The sequence below is a fragment of the Phyllosticta citriasiana genome (assembly GCF_038021145.1).
Source record: "Phyllosticta citriasiana strain CBS 120426 chromosome Unknown IWZ02scaffold_7, whole genome shotgun sequence".
NCBI classification, from domain to species: domain Eukaryota; kingdom Fungi; phylum Ascomycota; class Dothideomycetes; order Botryosphaeriales; family Phyllostictaceae; genus Phyllosticta; species Phyllosticta citriasiana.
Genome location: NW_027117284.1, coordinates 1,777,417 through 1,798,024, shown reverse-complemented (window position 1 = coordinate 1,798,024; position 20,608 = coordinate 1,777,417). Strand labels below are relative to the sequence as shown.

At 55.6% G+C, this 20,608-nt stretch overlaps 8 protein-coding genes and 1 non-coding gene across 9 annotated transcripts; 6 read left to right on the top strand and 3 right to left on the bottom strand.

Moving 5' to 3' along the window:
- Window positions 1-785: 785 nt before the first annotated feature.
- On the top strand, window positions 786-2,266 carry IWZ02DRAFT_284071 (concanavalin A-like lectin/glucanase domain-containing protein). The gene is made up of 3 exons (XM_066763681.1): window positions 786-1,086; window positions 1,133-1,410; window positions 1,461-2,266. The coding sequence occupies exons 1-3, from the start codon at window positions 984-986 to the stop codon at window positions 2,124-2,126; spliced, it is 1,047 nt and encodes a 348-aa protein (XP_066622624.1). The 5' UTR covers window positions 786-983; the 3' UTR covers window positions 2,127-2,266.
- On the bottom strand, window positions 2,267-3,232 carry IWZ02DRAFT_284098 (uncharacterized protein). Its single transcript, XM_066763683.1, has one exon. The coding sequence runs from the start codon at window positions 2,923-2,925 to the stop codon at window positions 2,407-2,409; it is 519 nt and encodes a 172-aa protein (XP_066622623.1). The 5' UTR covers window positions 2,926-3,232; the 3' UTR covers window positions 2,267-2,406.
- Window positions 3,129-4,741, top strand: IWZ02DRAFT_284091 (NMT1/THI5 like-domain-containing protein). The gene is made up of 4 exons (XM_066763682.1): window positions 3,129-3,304; window positions 3,514-3,574; window positions 3,624-3,726; window positions 3,773-4,741. The coding sequence occupies exons 2-4, from the start codon at window positions 3,540-3,542 to the stop codon at window positions 4,676-4,678; spliced, it is 1,044 nt and encodes a 347-aa protein (XP_066622622.1). The 5' UTR covers window positions 3,129-3,304; window positions 3,514-3,539; the 3' UTR covers window positions 4,679-4,741.
- A 453-nt stretch (window positions 4,742-5,194) lies between these two features.
- On the top strand, window positions 5,195-7,415 carry IWZ02DRAFT_284101 (proline-specific permease). Its single transcript, XM_066763684.1, has 5 exons — window positions 5,195-5,565; window positions 5,701-5,903; window positions 5,949-6,919; window positions 6,983-7,094; window positions 7,150-7,415. The coding sequence occupies exons 1-5, from the start codon at window positions 5,356-5,358 to the stop codon at window positions 7,325-7,327; spliced, it is 1,674 nt and encodes a 557-aa protein (XP_066622621.1). The 5' UTR covers window positions 5,195-5,355; the 3' UTR covers window positions 7,328-7,415.
- A 445-nt stretch (window positions 7,416-7,860) lies between these two features.
- On the bottom strand, window positions 7,861-7,957 carry IWZ02DRAFT_t69. The gene has a single exon. It is a non-coding gene; the product is annotated as a tRNA-Glu (tRNA).
- Window positions 7,958-10,337: 2,380 nt separating this feature from the next.
- Window positions 10,338-11,523, bottom strand: IWZ02DRAFT_378703 (uncharacterized protein; the record flags this gene model as incomplete). The annotated part of the gene is made up of 4 exons (XM_066765004.1): window positions 10,338-10,738; window positions 10,783-10,933; window positions 10,977-11,117; window positions 11,164-11,523. The coding sequence occupies 4 exons, from the start codon at window positions 11,521-11,523 to the stop codon at window positions 10,338-10,340; spliced, it is 1,053 nt and encodes a 350-aa protein (XP_066622620.1).
- A 281-nt stretch (window positions 11,524-11,804) lies between these two features.
- On the top strand, window positions 11,805-13,964 carry IWZ02DRAFT_378178 (DNA topoisomerase 3-beta; the record flags this gene model as incomplete). The annotated part of the gene is made up of 3 exons (XM_066764983.1): window positions 11,805-11,888; window positions 11,938-13,698; window positions 13,773-13,964. The coding sequence occupies 3 exons, from the start codon at window positions 11,805-11,807 to the stop codon at window positions 13,962-13,964; spliced, it is 2,037 nt and encodes a 678-aa protein (XP_066622619.1).
- A 654-nt stretch (window positions 13,965-14,618) lies between these two features.
- On the top strand, window positions 14,619-16,650 carry IWZ02DRAFT_283971 (putative Sin3 binding protein-domain-containing protein). Its single transcript, XM_066763680.1, has 3 exons — window positions 14,619-14,970; window positions 15,050-16,338; window positions 16,394-16,650. The coding sequence occupies exon 2, from the start codon at window positions 15,075-15,077 to the stop codon at window positions 16,287-16,289; it is 1,215 nt and encodes a 404-aa protein (XP_066622618.1). The 5' UTR covers window positions 14,619-14,970; window positions 15,050-15,074; the 3' UTR covers window positions 16,290-16,338; window positions 16,394-16,650.
- Window positions 16,651-19,021: 2,371 nt separating this feature from the next.
- Window positions 19,022-20,327, top strand: IWZ02DRAFT_433668 (uncharacterized protein; the record flags this gene model as incomplete). Its single annotated transcript, XM_066766311.1, has 2 exons — window positions 19,022-19,882; window positions 19,947-20,327. 2 exons carry the CDS (start codon window positions 19,022-19,024, stop codon window positions 20,325-20,327), a joined length of 1,242 nt encoding a protein of 413 aa, XP_066622617.1.
- Window positions 20,328-20,608: the final 281 nt, after the last annotated feature.

Below are 20,608 nucleotides of genomic sequence, written 5' to 3'. Positions count from 1 at the left end.
GTCGGACGCCCGCTCGGGATTGCGTCTCCGACTCCCCGCCGCGTCTCGGCTGTCCCTTCGCTTCGATGAGCGGACCTCGAGACCTCATCCCTTGACCGCCATCCAACTACAACTCTCGCACCACATTGTTTCCCGCCCCCAGCGACGTCACGAAAAGTCGTCTTCCCCGGAGAGCCTCAGGAACAAATCTTGGCACGCCTTGCGCGGTGCGCCTCCCGGGCTCTGCAACCGCCTTATCGGCCTTGGCTGCTCTTCACACGTCTTCCCTGCATGTGGTTCCAGGACGTGCGCTTGTGGCGAGCAGGGAAGCGCGAGGGGCGGCGCAGCAGACTTGACGATGCGGAGTCTGGTGTTAAATGCGAGGTGCGCAAAACGGCCAGGTTGCGGCAAGAGATGGCGGAAAAGCCCTTGACGGCCCTCACCATCGTCTTGCCACTGGGCAGCTGAGTGTGTCATGGTACCATTGCTGGAGTCGCTGGCTGGCTTCGAGCACCTGCACAGGCCGCGTAAGCCCCACAGGGAAACGAAGAAAGAATGTTGATCGGACGTCTCCCGATATTTGCTCCGTTATCACGGTCCCACGTTGACATCGCCCCGGGTTGCCGGCCAACCGTGGTGCTCAGCGTCGTCCAAAGAAGCGCGAGGAACTGCCCTCTTGTGTGGCTGATGGATCTACACGTACGGAGTAGGGCCGGTCGATTCTTGCCTGCCGCCGCTGGCCAATTTGCTCTGAGACAATACTTGAACATCCCCCGCCCGCGCCAACGAGGAGCTCTGCGTGAGAGACGCCCTCTGTCAACTTTGCTCCGCCCCAAGTGTTGCGCACTCTCCTTTTGTGCAACCTTTGCCAGTCGTTGCCGCCAGCGTTCCAGCTCGCTCATTTGTTTGGAACTTTTATTTAGGGGCAGACTCTTTGAAGCTCCCTTCGCAAGTCGTCATTTCCCGAGACCCTGAGCCCGACTCTCCTCAATCATTTCCACAAGATGCGTCAACAACAGATGTTTGGAGCTGCCACGGCCCTCCTTACCGCTCTGGTTCCGCTCGCTTCGGCCCAGTTGACCACCGACTGCAACCCAACTGAGAACAGTGAGTTGTTCAAGCCCACTCAATGCCTCATGCTAACGGCTTCAAGGCACGTGCCCGGCGGACTCTGGACTCAACAAGTCGACCTTTTACACCGACTTTACCACCGGTGACAACAGCAGCTGGACTGGCGCCATTGGCACCACTCTGGAATACTCCGAGAATGGCGCCGCCTTCGTCATTGAGAATGAGAACCAGGCGCCAACTCTCATGACCGACTTTTACATTTTCTTTGGCTATGTCGAGGTCGAGATGCGTGCGGCCAACGGCACTGGCGTTGTCAGCTCCATCGTCCTCGAGTCGGACGACCTTGATGAGATTGACTGGGTAAGTCAACGTCATTTCATGTCTGGCTTTAGCTAACATTCCTGTCTCAGGAATGGTTGGGTGGCAACAACACCTCGGTAGAGACCAACTACTTTGGCAAGGGTAACACCACCAGCTACGACCGTGCCATCTACTACGGTGTCGACACTCCTACCGACACGTTCCACAAATACGGCATCAACTGGACCCCAGAGGCCATCACCTGGTCGATTGATGGCCAGGACGTGCGCACTCTCAACTATTCGGATGCTCTGAATGGCAGGAACTTCCCTCAGACTCCTTCGAGGATCTCTCTTGGTGTCTGGTCTGCCGGCACCAAGAAGCAAAACTACTGGACCGTCCAGTGGGCCGGCGGATACACCGACTTCGACCAGGGCCCGTACATCATGTACGTCAAGAACGTCAAGGTCATCAACTACAACCCCGGCATGAACTACAACTGGACCGACACGACCGGTGACTACAAGAGCATCAAGGTTCTCAACACTACCGTCGCCGACAACACCACCGCGGTCCTTGCCTCTGCCTCTGCCAGTGCTGCCGGCACTGCCAACACTGCTTCGAGCAGCAGCAGCGGCGGCGGTAACTTTGCCCAGAGCAGCGGCGGCAGTGGCGGCGGCGACGATTCCGCGGCTTCTGCCTCCATGGACCGTGCTTGGATTCTCACGGGCTCCATCAGCCTTGTTGGCTTTGCCCTTGGCTTTGCGATGCTCTAAGGGACCCACAGTCTAAGCGACCGGCCGCCGGGCAATCCTCCGCTGGGAACACCAGCACCGTAACCCCTGCCAGTGCACGTCGCAAGGCCCGTTCTTGATGAAAGGTCAATCAACCTGATGACCACAAGTTGATTCGACAACCCACTTTTTGTATATTGTTGATCCTTTGCACCACTCGAGCGACGGGACAGCTACTGTCAGACGAAGATGACGGACTCTCTTCACGTACAACCAATTCCGATTCTGCACATACTCACGGCGTTACTTTATGAGTTTTCCTCTATGAGTTGGAAGAGCTTCTTGATGACCTGTTTTCATAGCCTTTTTTGTTTCTTGATATCCTCCCGCGTGGTTTTTTGAACGGTTGCTTAACGTCACTGTAACCTGGAACCCAATAATGCAACAGTGCAAAATAAACATTCAACTCCCCAAACAACTCACCATCTTTTCTGTTGCGTGTCTTTCTGCTTCTATACTCTTCATGAGAGCAGGTTCTAGTCTTGCTTCGCTCCACATTTTCATCATGAAGCCCACCCGTCGACAGGGTCCAACTTTGCCCTAGATTGACTCGACACCGACAATCGAAGACGGCACGACACCATGGACGGTACAGTCCAGCGAGTACAGTACAGAACGACACGTACAAAAGCCGAAATGGAAACAACGGAAACGTCTTTGGAAGGCGGCCTATCAGGACCGTGGAACCCTGGGGCCAAAAGCCCTTGACGTCGAGCTTAAATTGACGACAGATGGCGGCAGACTCACATGCGGATGCGCACGCAATGCCTGAGGCAAGCATATAAATTCGCGCACGCGAGACTCAATGCGGAGCCCGGACGTCCCTTGTTCGATGTGCATTTGGGTTGCGCGATCTTGGTCGAGCAAAGCATCGCCAATCAACACCAAGAGGTGGCACCGAGGAAACATCGAGCAGCGGTTTAGAGTTCGTCACCGGCGTTGCTAGGAAAAGTTGGATCTGTTGGGAGCTTACCCCGCTATTACCCCTCTCTGGTTAAGCTATATGTTGGGTTGACCGTCCGCCGACGCCCTCTTCTTCAATTGTCCACCGACATCCATTCGGAAAGCTCGAATCTGCACCAGTCAGAGTTTACTTGCCGGTACGATCGTGCTGCAAGGAGCAATGGCGCCTCTCGCAATGTCATTATTCGTCGATCAAGGTAACTCTTGCAAAGAACGCATGCCGGGTGTTCGACTTGGGCTGCCGCGGCCAGTCCTCGATCAAGTTCCAATTGCTTGCGAGGTCTGGTGGTGGAGGCCAAGTTGTTCTGAGAAAATACCGGTTGAACTTGAGACTGGATAATGCCAGCGAAAGGACATGCTTCTTTTCTCCCTTTGCCTTGAGGAGTTGACGCATTGACAAAGGCAGTTTTTCCATCTTGATCCATCGCCATCATGTCGACTGACAAGATCACCTTCCTCACCAACTGGTAGGCTGGTTGACTGGCTGATCAGATGGAGTGAGCTGACTGAGTGCAGGCACGCGACCCCGTACCACGCCCCTCTGTACCTGGCGCAGGCCAAGGGCTACTTCAAGGACGAAGGCATCAAGGTGGCTCTTCTTGAGCCCAACGACCCCAGCGTATGTATTCACAGCATCATGGCAGAATGGTGGCTGACCTCTCCAGGATGTCACCGAAATCGTTGGCACCGGCAAAGTCGACTTGGGCTTCAAAGCCATGATCCACACGCTCGCTGCCAAGGCACGCGGATTCCCCGTCCAGTCGCTAGGCTCGCTCCTCGACGAGCCCTTTACGGGTGTTGTATACCTCAAGTCAAGCGGCATCACGACCGACTTCCGCACGCTCAAAGGCAAGCGTATTGGCTACGTGGGCGAGTTCGGCAAGATCCAGATCGACGAGTTGACGGCGCACTACGGCATGTCGCCCTCGGACTACACAGCGGTGCGGTGCGGGATGAATGTGACCAAGGCAATCATCGATGGCACGATTGACGCGGGCATCGGGCTCGAAAACGTGCAAATGGTGGAGCTGGCAGCGTGGCTGGAGTCGCAGGGCCGGCCGGCCGACGACGTGCAGATGCTGCGCATCGACGAACTCGCCGAGCTGGGCTGCTGCTGCTTCTGTTCGATCCTGTACATTGGCAACGACTCGTTCATCAACGCGCACCCGGACAAGGTGCGGGCGTTCATGCGGGCTTGCAAGCGGGCGACGGACTTCGTGCTGGCCGAGCCGCAGAAGGCGTGGGCCGAGTACGTCGACTTCAAGCCCGTCATGGGCACGGAGCTAAACCGCAAGATCTTCGAGCGCAGCTTCGCCTACTTTAGCAAGGACCTCAAGAACGTCAAGAGGGACTGGGAGAAGGTGACGCGGTACGGCAAGCGGCTCGGCGTGCTAAGCCCGGACTTTGCGCCCAACTACACCAACAACTACCTGGACTGGCAGCTCACGGGCGAGTCGAGCGACCCCGTGGGCGACCAGAAGAAGATGGCGCAGCTGCAAAAGGACGTTGCGGCGCAGGGCGGATTCCACAGGCTGGGCGAGGCTGTCAAGGGCACGGCGGTCCAGGGTTAAAAAAGTGTAGACAGGATGCTTGCTGGCAGAGCTGTCGAGGCTGGATTGCGTGAATGTCTCTTGATCACATTCGTTTGTTCGTTGTTATTCTAAGGCTCTGCTCCAGCGTAGAATCGAGTTCATGTTTCATGTCGATGGACCTCGGAGCATCAGCCTTGCGTGACGTGGTGGAGCTGGTGATTCGGGTAGACCCGCCTGTTTTGTTTCGGTCGCTTGTCGGGTCGGGCGCCTCGTCTTTTGCCGTTGCTCTCGCGCAGTCAACGTCTTCCTTCGATCGCCAGAATCGCAGCCTTTGATGGACCTCAGCATTCCCTTTGTTCTGCTGACCATGAGCTGAAAGCCATCGATGCCCATGCTCCTGTTGTACCGCTATCTCAAGGCTGCGCGACCCTTGCCGCGCAGCGGACTTGGCCTGACTCGTCTTGTTGTCGCAATCCTCGCCAGTCTGCTTTGAGCGACGGGCCTCGCTCGATTGGCTTACGTCGGCGGCCGGCGAGCACGCGATTTTTTTCTGCTGCTGAGCTGGTGTCCCTTTCGCGCCGCATTACGAATTATTCCTTCCCTTTCACTCCAGCAGACTCCATGGACCGATGATTCAGACAGCATAGCATCGCATCGCATTGTGAGCCTTGCGCCGCTCGTTACTCGCTGCTTTTCTTTTTCCCAGGTGCGAAGCCATGGCGTCTACTGCCGCCAACAAGCATGGGTACGGGCTGGAGGTGTCTCGGGATGATTCGCCCGATGTCGAGCACCCGCGACGCGCTGACGGCGAGGGCGTCGTTACGGACGACCATGGTGGCGATTTTGTCACTGTCTATGAAGAGAGGGATCTATCAAGGGGACTGCATCAGAGGCACATCAGTTTGATTGCGCTGGCCGGTGCAATTGTAAGTTTATCGTGCTCATCAAAAAGGGGGGGCATCGGCAAAGATGAATGCAAAGCATGCAACACCAATCAAATTTCCCGCAATGCATTTCCATTCTGGTTTCTCCCGTCTCCCAGCATTTTCTGATATTCGCAGGGTACTGGCTTGTTCCTGGGTCTTGGAAGCTCGATTCAGACGGGTGGTCCCCTCGGCGCTCTGCTTGGCTACGCGACTGTCGGCTTGATTGTTTGCGCCGTGCAGTTTGCACTGGGAGAAGTTACGGCGCTTCTCCCCGTCACTGGTTCATTCGTTCGGCATGCGGAATTCCTGGTTGATCCTGCGCTGGGCTTTGCGATTGGGTAAGAAATCAATCAAATAAGTAGACAGCAGAGCTGACCAAACAGGTACAACATCGTCTACGGCAACTGGCTCTCCGTCCCTTCAGAAATCTCCGCCATATGCGTCCTCTTCGAGTACTGGACCGATGTCAATGCGTCCGTCTGGATCGTCCTGACCATTGTCGTCACCTTCATCATCGGCATCAGCCTGATCCGCATCTACGGCGAAGTTGAATTCTTCTTCGCCATCCTCAAGATCCTGCTCATCATCTTCCTCATCATCCTTGGGCTTGTCATCAACCTGGGCGGCGTCCCCGGCGTCCCGCGCATTGGCTTCCGCTACTGGAAGACGCCCGGTCCCTTTGTCGAGTACATCGCCACAGGTCGGTGGGGCCAGTTCCTGGGCTACTGGGCCGTCATGACGAATGCCGTCTTCTCATTCGCAGGTGTTGAGAGCGTCGCCATGGCGGCGGCCGAGACGCGCAATCCGCGCAGAGCCATTCCCAACGCCTGCAAACGCGTCTTTGCGCGGGTGTCGCTCTTCTACATCCTGGCCGTGCTGATTGTCGGCATGCTGGTTGCGAGCGACGACAAGCGACTCGACGACCAGTCCGGCACCGCAGCTCAAAGCCCCTTTGTCGTTGCGGCGAGCGCGGCCGGCATCAAGGCCATTCCCTCGGTCGTTAACGCTATCCTGATCACGTCGGCGTGGTCATCGTCGAACCAAGCGCTTCTCGCCGGCACCCGCGTGCTGTACAGTTTGGCGCTCAAGGGCCAGGCACCGCGGGTCCTGCTGCGCACCACATCCTGGGGCATCCCCTACGTGTGCGTGTTGATCCAAACCGCCTTCATGTTCCTCGCCTTCATGAGTCTGTCCAGCGGCGCGCTGACCGTGTTCTACTGGTTCGTCGACCTGGTGGCAGCCGGCGTCTTGATCAGCTGGATCACCATTTTGATCAACCACCAGCGTTTGATGATGGCCATGAAGAGGCAGATGCTGCCGCTGGAGCGCCTGCCGTGGCACAACAGCTGGACCGGTACGTCTCCTCCGCATATTTGTCTATTTCTCGCCAAAGCTGAATTGACGTGCTGTGCTCTAGTCTACTCAACCCCCGTCGCCCTCTTCTTCTGTGTCGTCATCCTCTTCACGGCCGGCTTCGCTGTCTTCACCAACGGCAATTGGTCGCCCAGCGGCTTCGTGTCGTCGTACCTGTAAGCCCTATTCTCATTCTCCCCACTAAATCTCACTTTCTGACATTGACCCTAGCGACATCCCTCTCGTGCTCGCTGCATATCTGTTGTGGAAATTTTTCAAGCGCACAAAAATCGTCGCGCTGTCTGATATCCCGCTGCGTGAGGCGCTGGAAGCGGTGGAGCGCTCGCCCGAAGCGCCTGAGCCGCAGCGAAAGGGGTGGAAGAAGTGGATTAATGTACTGTGGGATTGATTCCCTTTTTGTTTGTCTGTCGAATCGCGCCGTGTTGTGGGCAGTGTTTGGCGCAAGGAAATTGGAGCGTAAAGGACTGGACATGTTCTACTGCCCATCCACGAAGCCTCTTGAGACCCACCACCAAGAGTCCTTATCAATCGCTCCCATGACAAACGCTGAAGAACAAAGCCATAATGTTATCCCTCCATACACAAAGCGCGCGTCCGAGGCTTCATACTTGTGTGTGTGTGCCACGTCTCTACGTCCGTGCGCCCTCGGTCGGTGCGGCGTCGGCCAAAAAAGAAGAATCTCGCTCCATCACCTCAACACCGCGACCCACAACAGCAACTCCACGGAAGGAAAACAAAATTAAAACGAATCCCAGCATTCAAGCTTTCATTTTTGTTTTTTCTCCCCTGAATACGACTGGAAACCCGAGCTTTTGCACGTGTTTTGCCCCAAAATCCCCCCCTCGGCCCCTCAAAAGCTCACCGACCCATTGTCTAGTATTTCCGATCAACAAAAGCATGGGGGACAAAAGAACAAACTCATTCCGTCACGGGGAATTGAACCCCGGCCTTGTCGGCGCTTGCAGAGCTTTTCACTCGTGCTGAGAGCGACAAATCCTAGCCACTAGACCATAACGGACGTTGATATAGGACTTACGGGGAATATGTCTTACTTAGATAATAACTTAAAGTCGCGCGTGAGAGTGATGAAGAGAATTCAAGATTGAATGATTGATTGATTAAGGGAATTCAAGCAGAGAGTTGCATGGTTGATGGCGGCGAAGTGGTGGTAGTGGTTGGATGGAAATTGTCCCATGTGTTGGTGTCAGCGGAGGACATGACGACACTGGTATTTTTTGCTCCCAGCTTGCGTACAAAAGCCTCGTCGGCCCCTCCTCTCACGTCAATCTTCTCTTAATGACCACGGAATCACCTCGTTTCTGAGGAAAACCAGAGCAACATTTCTTTCACTTTCGGTGCGGTTACGCCGTCCACATACTTTCAATTGCCGCGCCGCGTCGCCATTTTGGCAGACCTGCCGACCGGGATCTTCCACTGAGTTCTAGAGGTACTTGACTTTGTTTGCAGAGAGCAGTGCGTCGCAGCGTCATTTCGCAATGTTGTTCGCAAGCACCTTTCGTCCGCAATCGATCCTGTTGAAATGGCCCGAAGGCAGGACACCAAATGGCAATTTTTCCCCAGGCGAAGCGAAGCAGTGAGTAATTGGCCGTCAGGCATGCGCCTGAGGCAATGCTGTCGTTGTGAACTCTGAAGAAACCGCAGGAGGGCTGGAATTTATAGACGTCGAGACAGCGTTGGCAGCACGGAAAAGATGCGTGTGGCCAGTTCGCCACAACGTCAGCACTGCAAAGCGAGTTCGAAGCGCGAGGTTCGCGCTCTTTTACTGCCCGTCTTTTTTTGGGCGCTGCGCTCTCAGCCTCTCTCGCATCACGACGAATGGGCGAGTCTGAAAGATTTTGGAGTCTCTATACTCCAGCCCAGCGGCCGGAGCCTTCACGCGACAGTGACCGTTGACACGTGGGCCGCGGGAGTCACTTGCTGCTGAAGACGTGTATAAAAACCTCCCACTTCGCCGTCTCCTCCTCCTTCCACACCAGAAGCCCATGAGTTTGGGCGGATGAACGAGACGACGATGAACTTTTACACAACCTCTACTTTGTCTGTTCGTCTTGCGTCGGCAGTCATTCTACCTTGCCTTCTCCCTCAGTGCGAAAGGAAATGAGGAGTCAGGTCCAAAGAAGCGTAGAGCAATTTTGAAGCACGTCACTGATCCTGCATGAAGATCATCAGCATACCACGAGCATTCGTGCAGCGTCCTTATCCGCAGCGTTCTGAAATCAAACTCCATCCGCACCGCGCGCGAAAAGTAGAAAATGTATAAAGCAAGGCCACCGGACCAAGCACAATACGTGTAAGTCAAACCTGTTTTTGCTCCAAGACACGCCGTTCAGGGCCGCAAGGGATGGTTGTTGAACCACGGAACCATCGTACTCCACGACTCTTTCATATTCTGATTGAGCGGCCCAAGCGGCGGATACGGCACCTGCCAAATTAGCAGACCCTGAAATGCTCGTGTCACTGGCGCATGGTCCAGCACAGCACGCAGTCAGCATGTGAACGAGCCAGAGATAGCGCATCTGACAGCGTCCTAGCGAGGAGGAAGAGTATAAAAAGAGTCTTCGCCCAAGGTTTCTGAGTAGCTCCAACAGCCGCCGACGGCCAATACCAGCCAATCATCCAACTTCCAGCCGTTGTGCGCCGGGCGTCCTGGAAAGAGGTCAACCCTTCGCTCTTCTCCGCAGGTCTCGCAACATGCCTTCAGGATACCAGGCAGCATTGACGTGTAGCGCAGAGCAGCAGCACCAGAACTCGATGATAGCGTTAGACACGCAGGCTAAACCTCCTGCTCCCCGCACAACTCCACCAAAAGCAGAGCAGCGGAGGAGGTCCGCAATCTTTTTTTCCTCACATGCGCGCCACCAACAGCCAGGACAGTAGACACGTGGACGCTCCAGAAGCAGCAACAGCGCACCTTGCCATCTCTCCCGTGTCAAAGAGGTATAAATTCCCTTCACCCGACACTTCTCTTCAGTAAACATAAGCTGAGCCGTGCAGACGACAGGATTCAACCAGAGCGAGGTCGCACTGGAACGTGGCCAATTCACTTTCCGCGTGTGTGGCGGGTCAGCTTGGGGGTTTTGGAAGACGATAGAGTGTAGTGGTAGGCGGCGAGCGTCGCATTCTTTCTTGAACGTGTCCGTCGGTGTTGGCTCGTAGTGGAGCGAGACAGCATCATCGAGCTGCGTCGCTTGAGGTACTTGGCCACTCCTAATTCTGATAATCGAAAAGGTGCTGTGACATTTTCATCAGTGAAAAAGTGGCCGATGAAGCTCTATGTATATACATGTTTTTCGGTGAAGTACACCAGCCCCATCTTTCCAATTCGTGAGACCTCTTGATGCACATGCGCGCCACGCTATGCAGCCATGCGTCTATCTCTACTTTGATTTCTTGTCTTTCTCTTCCTTGGTCGGCGGCTTGTATCCGCCATTCCACAAGACACTGATCTTGGGGAAAAACCGGCCAACCTGCTCCTGATACACGGGATACTCATCGTACTTGCCGGCAGTCAGCAGCTCAGTGAGCCACGTGCTACCTTGGAACAGCATCAAATACGACAAAGCGCCCAACCCCGACCAGTTGTACACCGTCTGCGTGTGGAAGCAGCCCCATTGGTATAGGAGGACCCAGATGGCCTGCTCGGCGAGGAAGTTGGGGTGGCGACTGATGGACCACAGGCCATGCGTGTTGAAGCCGCGACCAAAGTCTGCGCGAGTGTAGGGGCTGTTTGGAGGCATGGTGCCGGTGCGGATGTATGCGTGTTTGGCGTTTTGGTAGTCTGGGCGGTCAGATGGGATGCAGAGGGCAGTGCGCAGGACTTACTCCATTGTTGCTGGTCGGCAAACCACTCGAGTACAACGAGACCGATGAGAACGCGCGAAAAGATCAGGTCGGGCAGAGCCATGCCCTGGCCAGTGAGGGAGGAGCCGAGGAGGAGGACATAGGCAGGAGTGGTGACGAGGAAAAGCAAGACCTGGAACGTCAGCGGAGTTGATGGATGCGGACAGAGAACATACACTTTGAATGGTCGAGATAAAGGTAACATTGAAGAGGAAAAATATTACTGGATGGACGTATTTCTTGATCACTTCCCAGCGGTAGTCTTCAGAGCCAATGCTGTATCCGCCTCTACGCCAGTAATTAAAGGTCAAACGAATCTGCAGTCGTGAGCGCAGGCGCGGAGAAGAGTCCGAGAAGTCTTACGCTCCAAAGACAACTAAATGCAAAGACATTGTCAATCAGCTGCGTCGGCACCCCCGACAGATGCGCCCACAGCGTGTAGTTGGCAACGTGGATTGTGGGGAGCAAGCTCCACATGCGATCGACCTGGGAGTAGTTTCTGTTGATCTCGGAGACGACCAAAAAGATGGGCGCGAGGGCGAGCGATAGGGCAAAGCCTGTCACTAGAGGGCTGGTGGAGAGATAGATGGTCTTGAGCGCGTCGAGGTCGGTAATGTTGTCGAGGACCTGTCGCGGCAGAGCCTGCAATTGGGGGAGCAAGGGCTCGACAGTCTTGTAAAAGTCGGCGCAGTCATTGAGCGTCTTGACGGCCGGTAGCGCCATGTTGGCCGCGACGAGAGGCATGGCGGGAGATGGAAGAGGGAGGGGAGTTGGAGGTGAAGAGAGAGAAAGACGAAGGGCGGTTGGCATGGATCACGTCACTACCTCGCGAGCCGAGATGATCGGCGCCAGGGTCCCCAGGAACCAGGTCGCGACGGGAATCGACTCGACAAACGCGGCAACCGCTGTCAATGCTCTCGACGCGTCTCCGCCCTCACCCTCTGCCTCTCGCGTCCGCCTTGCAGAGACGGCTCGCCACCGCCCATGGATCACCCCGCCGAAAGATGCCTCGAATTCTATGCGTGGCTGAGAAGCCGTCCATAGCTAAGGCCGTTGCCGAACACCTTTCTGGTGGTCAAATGCGCGCAGTAAGTTTTTTCAAAGCAAATGAATTCCACTCCAAGCTGACTCGACCAGGTCAAAGCCCGAAACACCCAATTCACCTGGAACTATGAATTCACCTACGATTTCGGTCCTCGATGGGGCCACTGCAACGTCGTCATGACCTCGGTCGTCGGACACTTGAAGGGGCTGGAATTTCAGCAACCCAACCATAAAACCTGGACCGGCTGCGAGCCCGTGGCCCTCTTTGACGCACAAGTCGCCCAGGAAGTATACAAGGACAAGAAGTGGATCGCAAAAAACATTGAAGACCAGGCAAAGTATTGCAAGGCGCTGTACATTTGGACCGATTGCGATCGCGAGGGAGAACACATAGGCACCGAGATTCGCGTCGAGGCGCTCAAGGGCAACACTAGGATTGAAATTAAGAGGGCGAGATTCAGCAACATCGAGAGGGCGCACGTCCTTGCCGCAGCACGGCGCCCTGTCGACCTGGACGAGAGACAGGCGCAAGCCGTCGAGGCTCGCATGGAGCTGGACCTTCGCATTGGCGCCGCCTTTACCCGCTTGCAGACTATGCATCTGCGACCGGTCATTGCTCGCGTCCATGGGGACAAGGAAATCATCAGCTACGGGTCCTGCCAGTTTCCCACGCTCGGGTTCGTTGTGGAGAGATATTTCCGCGTCAGGAACTTTGTGCCGGAGCCATTCTGGAACATCAAAGTGTCTCACGTCAAGGACGGCATCAAGGTCAACTTCAATTGGAAGCGGGGCCACTTGTTTGACCGCATGGCCGTCACCGTCATTTATGAGCGGTGCTTGAGCGCGAGATTGGTCAAAGTTACTAAGATGCAAAAGAAACCAACGAGCAAGTGGAAGCCTCTGCCCCTGACAACGGTCGAGCTTCAAAAGATGGGCAGCCGGTTCCTCCGCATGGACAGTCAGGCCGTTATGTTGGCAGCCGAGTCTCTGTATCAAAGGGGATGGATCAGCTATCCCCGTACCGAGACGGATCAATTTGACAGGGCCATAGACCTCAAAAAGATTATTGAGAAACAACAGCCGGATGCAGACTGGGGTGGCTTTGCGCAGCATTTGATGAATGGAGGTTTCAGCCAGCCACGCAGCGGGAGAAACAACGACCATGCTCATCCGCCGATCCATCCCGTCAATTATACGACCAGACCGGCGCTCGCCAACGAGAATGAGAGACGAGTGTATGAATTTGTCGTGAGACGGTTTCTGGCGTGCTGTTCGCTCGACGCCAAGGGCGAGGCGACGGACATTGAAATTCTCTATGGCAGTGAGACGTTTGCAGCGCACGGGCTGCGAGTACTGGAGCGCAATTATCTCGACGTGTACCCGTACGACAAGTGGGAGAGCAGCCAGCAACTGCCACACTTTGACGTGGGGGAGCAGTTCCAGCCAGACGAGGCGCTGATGGGAGAAAGCAAGACGTCGCCTCCCGGATATCTCACGGAGCCGGAGCTCATTGCACTGATGGATGCCAACGGAATCGGCACGGACGCGACCATGGCGGAGCACATTGCAAAGATCAAAAGTCGCTCGTACGTCATGACTCGGAGCAGGGGTGGTGGTGGAGGTCAGCGGGGCAGCGGTGAGGAAGGGGTAGCTGGCCGGGGCGGCAGGGGAGGCAGAGGGAGGGGGCGTGGTGGTGGTGGTGGTGGTGGCAGAGGAGGCGCTACAGCCACTGGGCGAAGCGGCGGAGGCGGCAACGAAGAGTTGATTCCGTCGACGCTGGGGGTCGCGCTGATTGTGGGGTACGACGAGTTTGGGTTTGAAACGAGCCTGAGCAAGCCGTTTTTGAGGAAACAGGTGCGTGAAATTGGCGGGTTGAATTTTGGACGTTTGGAGTTGTGTGCGTGGATCACTAACGGACGGGGCGCCAGATGGAGGAGCAAATGCGCGCGATATGCGCCGGGACGATGACGAAAAACGACGTGGTGCAAGCGAGCCTTGACCAGTATCGCGACGTCTTTTCGCGTACGACGGGCAATCTCGGGGTGCTCAAGAACGTAAGTGGTCCCTCGGGAAGCGCGCAGACGGGCACGTGTAGGGCGGGCACGAGCATGAGGGGCTGACTTGGGTTATGCCCATCATATGCAGGCGCTGCGCAAATACGTCTTGAACGAGGCCGTCGGTGCAGTCCAGCAGCGGACTTGAGGGCGTGCACGTGGAGAGAGAGGTGGAATGCCGAGACTTTGGAGGGCGGAGAGCGAATGGCTGTTGTTGTTGGTTGCCTTTCCTGTGAAGAAGAAGAAGAAGAAGAGGAAGAAGAAGAAGAAGAAGAGGAAGAAGAAGAAGAAGAAGAAGAAGGGAACCATGAGGTGGAGAGGAACAATGCCGCTGGTTGCCGTCGTGTCGTGGCCCGACCAGGTACAGCCCTCTCGAGCATAGGTAGGTAGGTGGGTGCGCGTGACAAACAGCCCGATGACTGACTGCCTCAGCTTGGGCTTGAGAAGCAGGAAGAGAATGATTGCTTTGTCGCCCGTCAGTCAGTCAGTCAGTCAGTACAGAGATGTATGCAAGAGTCATGGTGATGTTTTTGTTCGAAGGCAGCCCATATGTATGCAATGGATGCCGCCTCCCCAATGTTTATCGCTGTCGCTGCTGGCCAATCAGCTCCCGCAACGCCCGCAGTGGTCGCTCCTTTGTCAACCATTAGCCTGATGCGCGACCGTGTTCCAGTCCCAGTCCCAGTCCCAGTCCCAGTCCCAGTCCCAGTCCCATATACTTGTACCCTACCCTACCACCCTACCCTACCCTACCCTACACCCCGAACCCTACGCCTCCGCTTCCCTTCCACAATCGCAACAACAACAACAACAACAACATTATCAACAAAGACCATACACTGTCCCAGCCAGCTACACCTCACCAGCCGTCCAGACCCAGCCTCCTCCGCCCTTTGCTGCTCTTGCTCCGTCTTGTCAGCAGCCCGCTCTTATATCAGCACACGCCAACTACGCGCTTCCGCTTCCGGCCGACCTTCTCGACCCAGCACCTCGCCTCGTCCGTCCATAAGCCCTCCTGCTCCGTCGCGTACCATCCAACCCACTGCTCTTCGCTCGAGAAGCCGAAACTCCTGTTCGTTGCCTCCCGATTGCTCCTCCATCTGCCATCTCCTATCGCATCCAACGCTGACTCGTATTCGCACTTTCCCCAGAAATAACCAACCGACCACCACCAATATGGCCACTGCCCCTTCCAAGCCCGTTTCCCTCCTCGCCAACCTCTCCGCCTCTGTCCAGATTCCCAAGACTCACGACACGTCTTCCGGAAACCACCGCGCCATGTTGCTGACGCCTCCCAACTCCATTTCCCCGACCTTCCCTCCCCAGCGCAAGCCGCATGCCTCCTCCCTCCAGCATGTCGTCGATTCGGACATCGAGCTGCTCGACGCGGACCAGCACCCAGCCCCCCTCTCCAGCGCCGCACTTTCGGGTCTCGAAGCTGAAGCCACCATTACGCCGGCCATGCTGGCCAAGAACCACCTCCCGGACATGCTGCTCAGCAACGGCCCGGTCGCCATCAAACACTTGCTCATGAATCTGGCGCAAACGGTACCGGGCTTCTCGCGCATTCCTCAGGCCAAGGCGCGCCGCCTGGTCGTAGCTGCCCTCGAGAGCCGCACCGCCGCCGCCGCCGCCTCGTTCCCAGACGGGGAGCCGGCGTTCGAAAAGGTGGGATGGGGCCGCTGGGATGCTTATATCGTGGGTCAACCGAGGACGGACCGTGTTGCGAGTGCGGGAGCGGCGTCGGCGCCGAACGGCATCCCGGTCGCCGGCTCTCACGGCATGGCTGCCTTTTCGCCGCCTGCCAGCGTCCCCGACAGCTACGTCGTCTCCAGTGGTGGCCTTCAGATTCCACGCGTCGCGCAAGCTGCTCGGCGCTTCCCCTCCCAGCGCCGCGAGGATTTGTATTCGGGCAGTTGGGCCGCAAGCTCCGCCCTTAGCGGCCGGGATCCCTCGGATTATGACGTCGACATGCACATGGCCGAGCATGAAGCCGACAAGATGTCGCTAGACGGCGAGGAAGACGGCTATGACTCACCGCCGGCTCCGGAGGCCTTGGACGAAGACCTGGAGCTGGATGACGAAGACGACGCTACGGACGAGGAAGACTGGGCCGGCATAGGTGCCGAGATGCTCCGGCAAGGCAGCTATCGCGGATATGGAGGCGGATTGGGTAGTGGTGGCGTTGTACGCGACTACAACCAGCTGTCAAAGTCCATGGCGAGGACCAAGCCCAGTCCGTCGAGGAGCTTACGCCCAGCGTCTCGAGGGGTCTCGATGAGCTACCAGGGTCCACCTGCATCCAGAGGATGGTCCAACATGGCAGGTCTACCAGAGAGCGTGCAGGAGAGGGAGGCCGCAGAAGCGCTGCTAAAGATGGGCTCCATGTAACGTCGAGCGTCTGATGGCCGTTGCGCTGGACTCGCCTACCGCTGCCATGGTAGCCCCCCCCCCCCCCCCTTTTCGGATCTTTTAATGACGACCAAAACATGAAGTTTTGACGCCTTGTCCCGTCACGACAGCGTCATCAATGACAGCATTTCCCAAGCAATGCGCGCGAGCAAATTTTTGACGACCAACACGCGCATCACATTTCCACATTACCTTTCCACGACACCCCCTTCGCGACTCCTCAACTCCGCGAATTTACGACCAAAGCACAACTCAACTCTCTCCACTCGTACTCAAAAAAACGGCGCAAAGTTGGCGACGACTGCGCAAACGACTACATAGTACCCTCTCCCCGTTTCAGCGCGTCACCCCTTTTACTTCTCATCAATACTTGGGTCATTTTGAATTTCTTGGGCGGCGAGGCCCGCCGGTATAGACTTGCCGCTGCTTTCCACTTGGCGGCTCACGCAGAGCCTTGTTGCTCTTTTATGACGACGACGATGACGACGATGGACAATGTTTGTTGGGCTCCGCAGTGCAGGAAGCTGCTCTCGTGTTGTTGATGTTGATTTTGGAGCAAGTAATTTTTGGCGGCATTGATTGCGCAGTCAGCAGCGCGCCATTGGGCCCTGCCCCGTTGTTGTTAATTGGGTGACGGCTTTCTTCACTATGCAGCCAGTCTAGGAAGTAGTTGGTATTGGGTTCTCTTCGTTCCAAGCACAGGACTACGACTGGCGAGAAACAAAGCAAGGAATGATGGATGGATGGGTGGTAGGAAGGAAAAAAACCAATCAAGCATCACGAAACAAGCGTCGATGCGCTGAGCACGCGCTTTTGACACACCACACAACTCATGCTGAGCAAGACTAGAAGTGAAATGTGTGAATGTCGTCGCTGACCGTCTTTTTATCGAAACCACAGCAAGATACATAGGCTCGTTCCGCCGCATCTGCGCCAACTTTGCCTGGTGTTTCATGTATAATGTCTTTGCGATTTTGCTGGCTGCGGGCGCTTTTCCGGACGGTGTGAGGATTCCGCCGCAGTTTGCGGGGCTGGGCGAGGTGGTGAGTGTGTTGCCGGTCATTGCGATTGCGGTGCAGATGAGGGCGGTAAGGCGGTGGGGATAGTTGGAGTGGGACGGTGGTGCTGGTGGTGCTGGCGTACCTGCAGGACAGCTGTGCGTCGACTCGATGAAGGTGATGTCTGCGTTTTTGATCCGGTCTGGAAACAAGATCAACTCGAGTCGCTCCTTCTCACCTTTACCCACAATCAATCAGAAACAGGAAGTGAAGTGAAGCATTCAGGGTTGAGCCTCGCGCTCCTCTTGCTCCGACCGACGGCTACTTACTGCTCTGCGTGCGGCTTCGACTGTGTCAATGTGCCATGCTTGTCTTTTCCTTGCGACAGGAATGTACAGATGATGTGCGTGTACATGGTCGCTGACATAGGTACGTACAGTACACTGCTCTGACTCGTAAGTGGGAGGGGAGGTGGTAGTGTATGTGAAATCAATTGATCAAAGCACTTTTTAGCGCTGGAGAACTACTTACCCGCAATGAACTTTTGTCGCGAACTGAACCCCAACCCGCCAATGGCGTGTAGGTATCGTCAAACTACAGTGCAGAATGCAGAAAGCGGATCGACGTAGCTGAGTAAAAAGCGCCGGAGTTAATAGTGTAGAAATGACTGAAATCCTGAAATCCTGAAATCCTGAAATCCGAAAATAAAAAAGCCAGTACAGTGGCGACGCTCGCTGTGCGCTGAAGTTCCGACGCGGCACGCTGGAAGAGAACGAAGATGGCCAAAGGGACTGCCAGGAATCCAAAAGTCCAAGGGCAAGAAGCGTCCCGATAATCGTCGAAGCGGAGCATTAGAGACGAGATGGTCGAGAATGTGGCGGTGAAACGGGATGTTGGAAAACCAATTGAAGAAACTTTTTCAAGCGGCGAAAGAAAGGGCTGGACAAAGCATGAGACAGTTCATGGCGACGGGAGAAAGGAAAAGGAAGTGTACTATGGCTCAACCTTTCGCATTCTTAACGTCCCATAGTCACCGAAGGCTGGAAGACGCGACGTGCATATCGAGTCGTAGACGTGGCGTTTGCAACGCGCCTCGCTCTGTGCTGCGTGCTAATGGCTCAAGGTAGTTTCTGGGCGTCGATCCAGTGACTGACTCGACATGTGACTGGGCTCCGTGACATGAAGGCATCGTCATCTGGAATCATCGGTCTAGAGATGTAAGGGGTCGCGATTCCGTGGAAAGGTCCCGGCCTGGCAGAGGGATCCACGCTTGAAATTCGTCGCGAGATCGGGGCTTCGCTGTTGTGCGTGTCTGAAAACTCATCTCTGCCATTACACTACATCGGATTGCTGCTCGTCGGGAGGCTCTGGTCGCGAGTGGCCATGATGAGAAAAATGAGAGGTGTTTTGCTGGCCTTGTGTTTGAGTCGACGTCCGGGCTGTTGTGTGGGGAAGAAGCGCAGGGACCAGCCTGAGGCGACGCGCAACGGCCCGCCACGCAAACAACACACGAAGACCTTACAACACCAACAAGCAACAGCAACCTCATCTCGCCCCTCAGCGGTGCTCTACCACGAGCACCAGACAATGAATCAAGCATTTGAGAGCGATCTTTGATGAGGAGCGGTCTTGTGGACTTTGACATCGCGGAAGCCGCCGCAACCAGGTAAGTCACAATTGATCCGAGCCCAGGACAGATGTAGCGTCAAGAGCATGGAATTGAGCCGGAAGCAACGGCCCGTCGAGTACTCAGGCACCAAAGTCAATGTTTTAGTTCAGGGTCAAGGGTCGATAACTCAAAAACCTCACCACTCAAGCCATGCCAACACGCGACGTTCTCAACCTTCTTTGCCGCCATTGACCAGTAACAGCGATTCTCTCCTTATGCTTCGTAATTTTCACGAGCAGAGATGCGTAAAGCTAATGCCCAAATTCGACGTCAAAAGCCAACCACCAGCCCACTGCCTCTGTCGTTCGGAAAAGCCTCATCTCTCAACGCTTCCTCCAAAGTTCCTGGGTTTGCAGGCCAGGGAAAACAACTTGAAAATGCCAATCAACGTGCAATTTGAGTCTCCCGATCCGAGACTTCCCAACAATCAGCTCAAATCCGAGTGCGAGTCTGCCGTCAAGGGCCGCGAAATTCATGTCGCCCACCGCTCCTCGATCAGACAAGGAATGGTTGAGAGAGTCCTGCGCCACTACAAGAGCGTCCCGAAAAACAGCAAAGTGTGGGAAGATTTTCTCTCGTTGAAGCCCGAAATCGTGCGAGATCCAGACTTCCTAAGGGACAACCTGCCGCTCGACACATCGCACTATTCCGGCTACATTCTCGGCCTGGTTGCTCAATGCAGTTCTGTGGCAGTAGAAGCTGCGGATCCTTGCACATGCTGCAGAAACGGAAGCACTTTCAGTTCGTGCCGTCAGGTCATTTGGCCTGGCAGAGGCTATCTTTGGGGCGGCTGTTGTGTTGGATGTCGGTTCAATAGGTCGGCCAAGAAGTGCTCTTTTCATCCTGATTATTGCAAGACACAACCCAAGACACGAGTCACCCGCCGCCCGAGGGAACGACCTCAGGTACGCTCCGCAGCATTTACGTCGAGCTTTGCTGATCATACATGGCGCAGATGGCCCAACGTAGACAACGCCGATGGTAGAGGAAACGCCTCCAGTCATGCTGGAAGGGATAGAAGACATGGCAAACGGCAGCAATGACACTCCCGCTCCCCGAAATGACTTTGTGGGCGCAATAGCAGACATGAACGGAAAATTTGACCAGTTACGGCGCACCCAAATCACCCAGCTGGCTTTGGTGGAGAAGCAGTACAAAACGCTCGAGAGACAAAACAAGGAGCTTGCACGCAAGGTGGAATCGCTTTCTGAGGAGCTCCAGAGGCAGGTTTCTCGCATCGAGGCGTCCAGAGAGTTCGTTAGAGAAAGTGAGGATGAAGATGATAAAGTACAAGGAGGTCGTCGATTGCGCAGCCGGTTCTTTGTGGGAGAAAAACGACTACCACGCTAGTTTCGACAACGACCTCTATCACTTGTTCCATTGCCGGGTTTTCTCGCTCAACCGACGCGCTCTGTCACTCTTCCCGTTCAAACGCCATCATTCTTGAGCGCCTGCGTCCTTTCGATGTCAGTACTGAATGTTCCACGACGGGAATGAGAGCGATGAAAGCCACAAGACAACTCGCGGCGGCCTTGTAAATGGCCAAGCAGAATTCGGTGTCCGTTTCCTTGCCAACATTGTGAACGGAGAACCTGGCGTTGCCTGCCTTAAGTGTGGAATAGGTCCAGCAG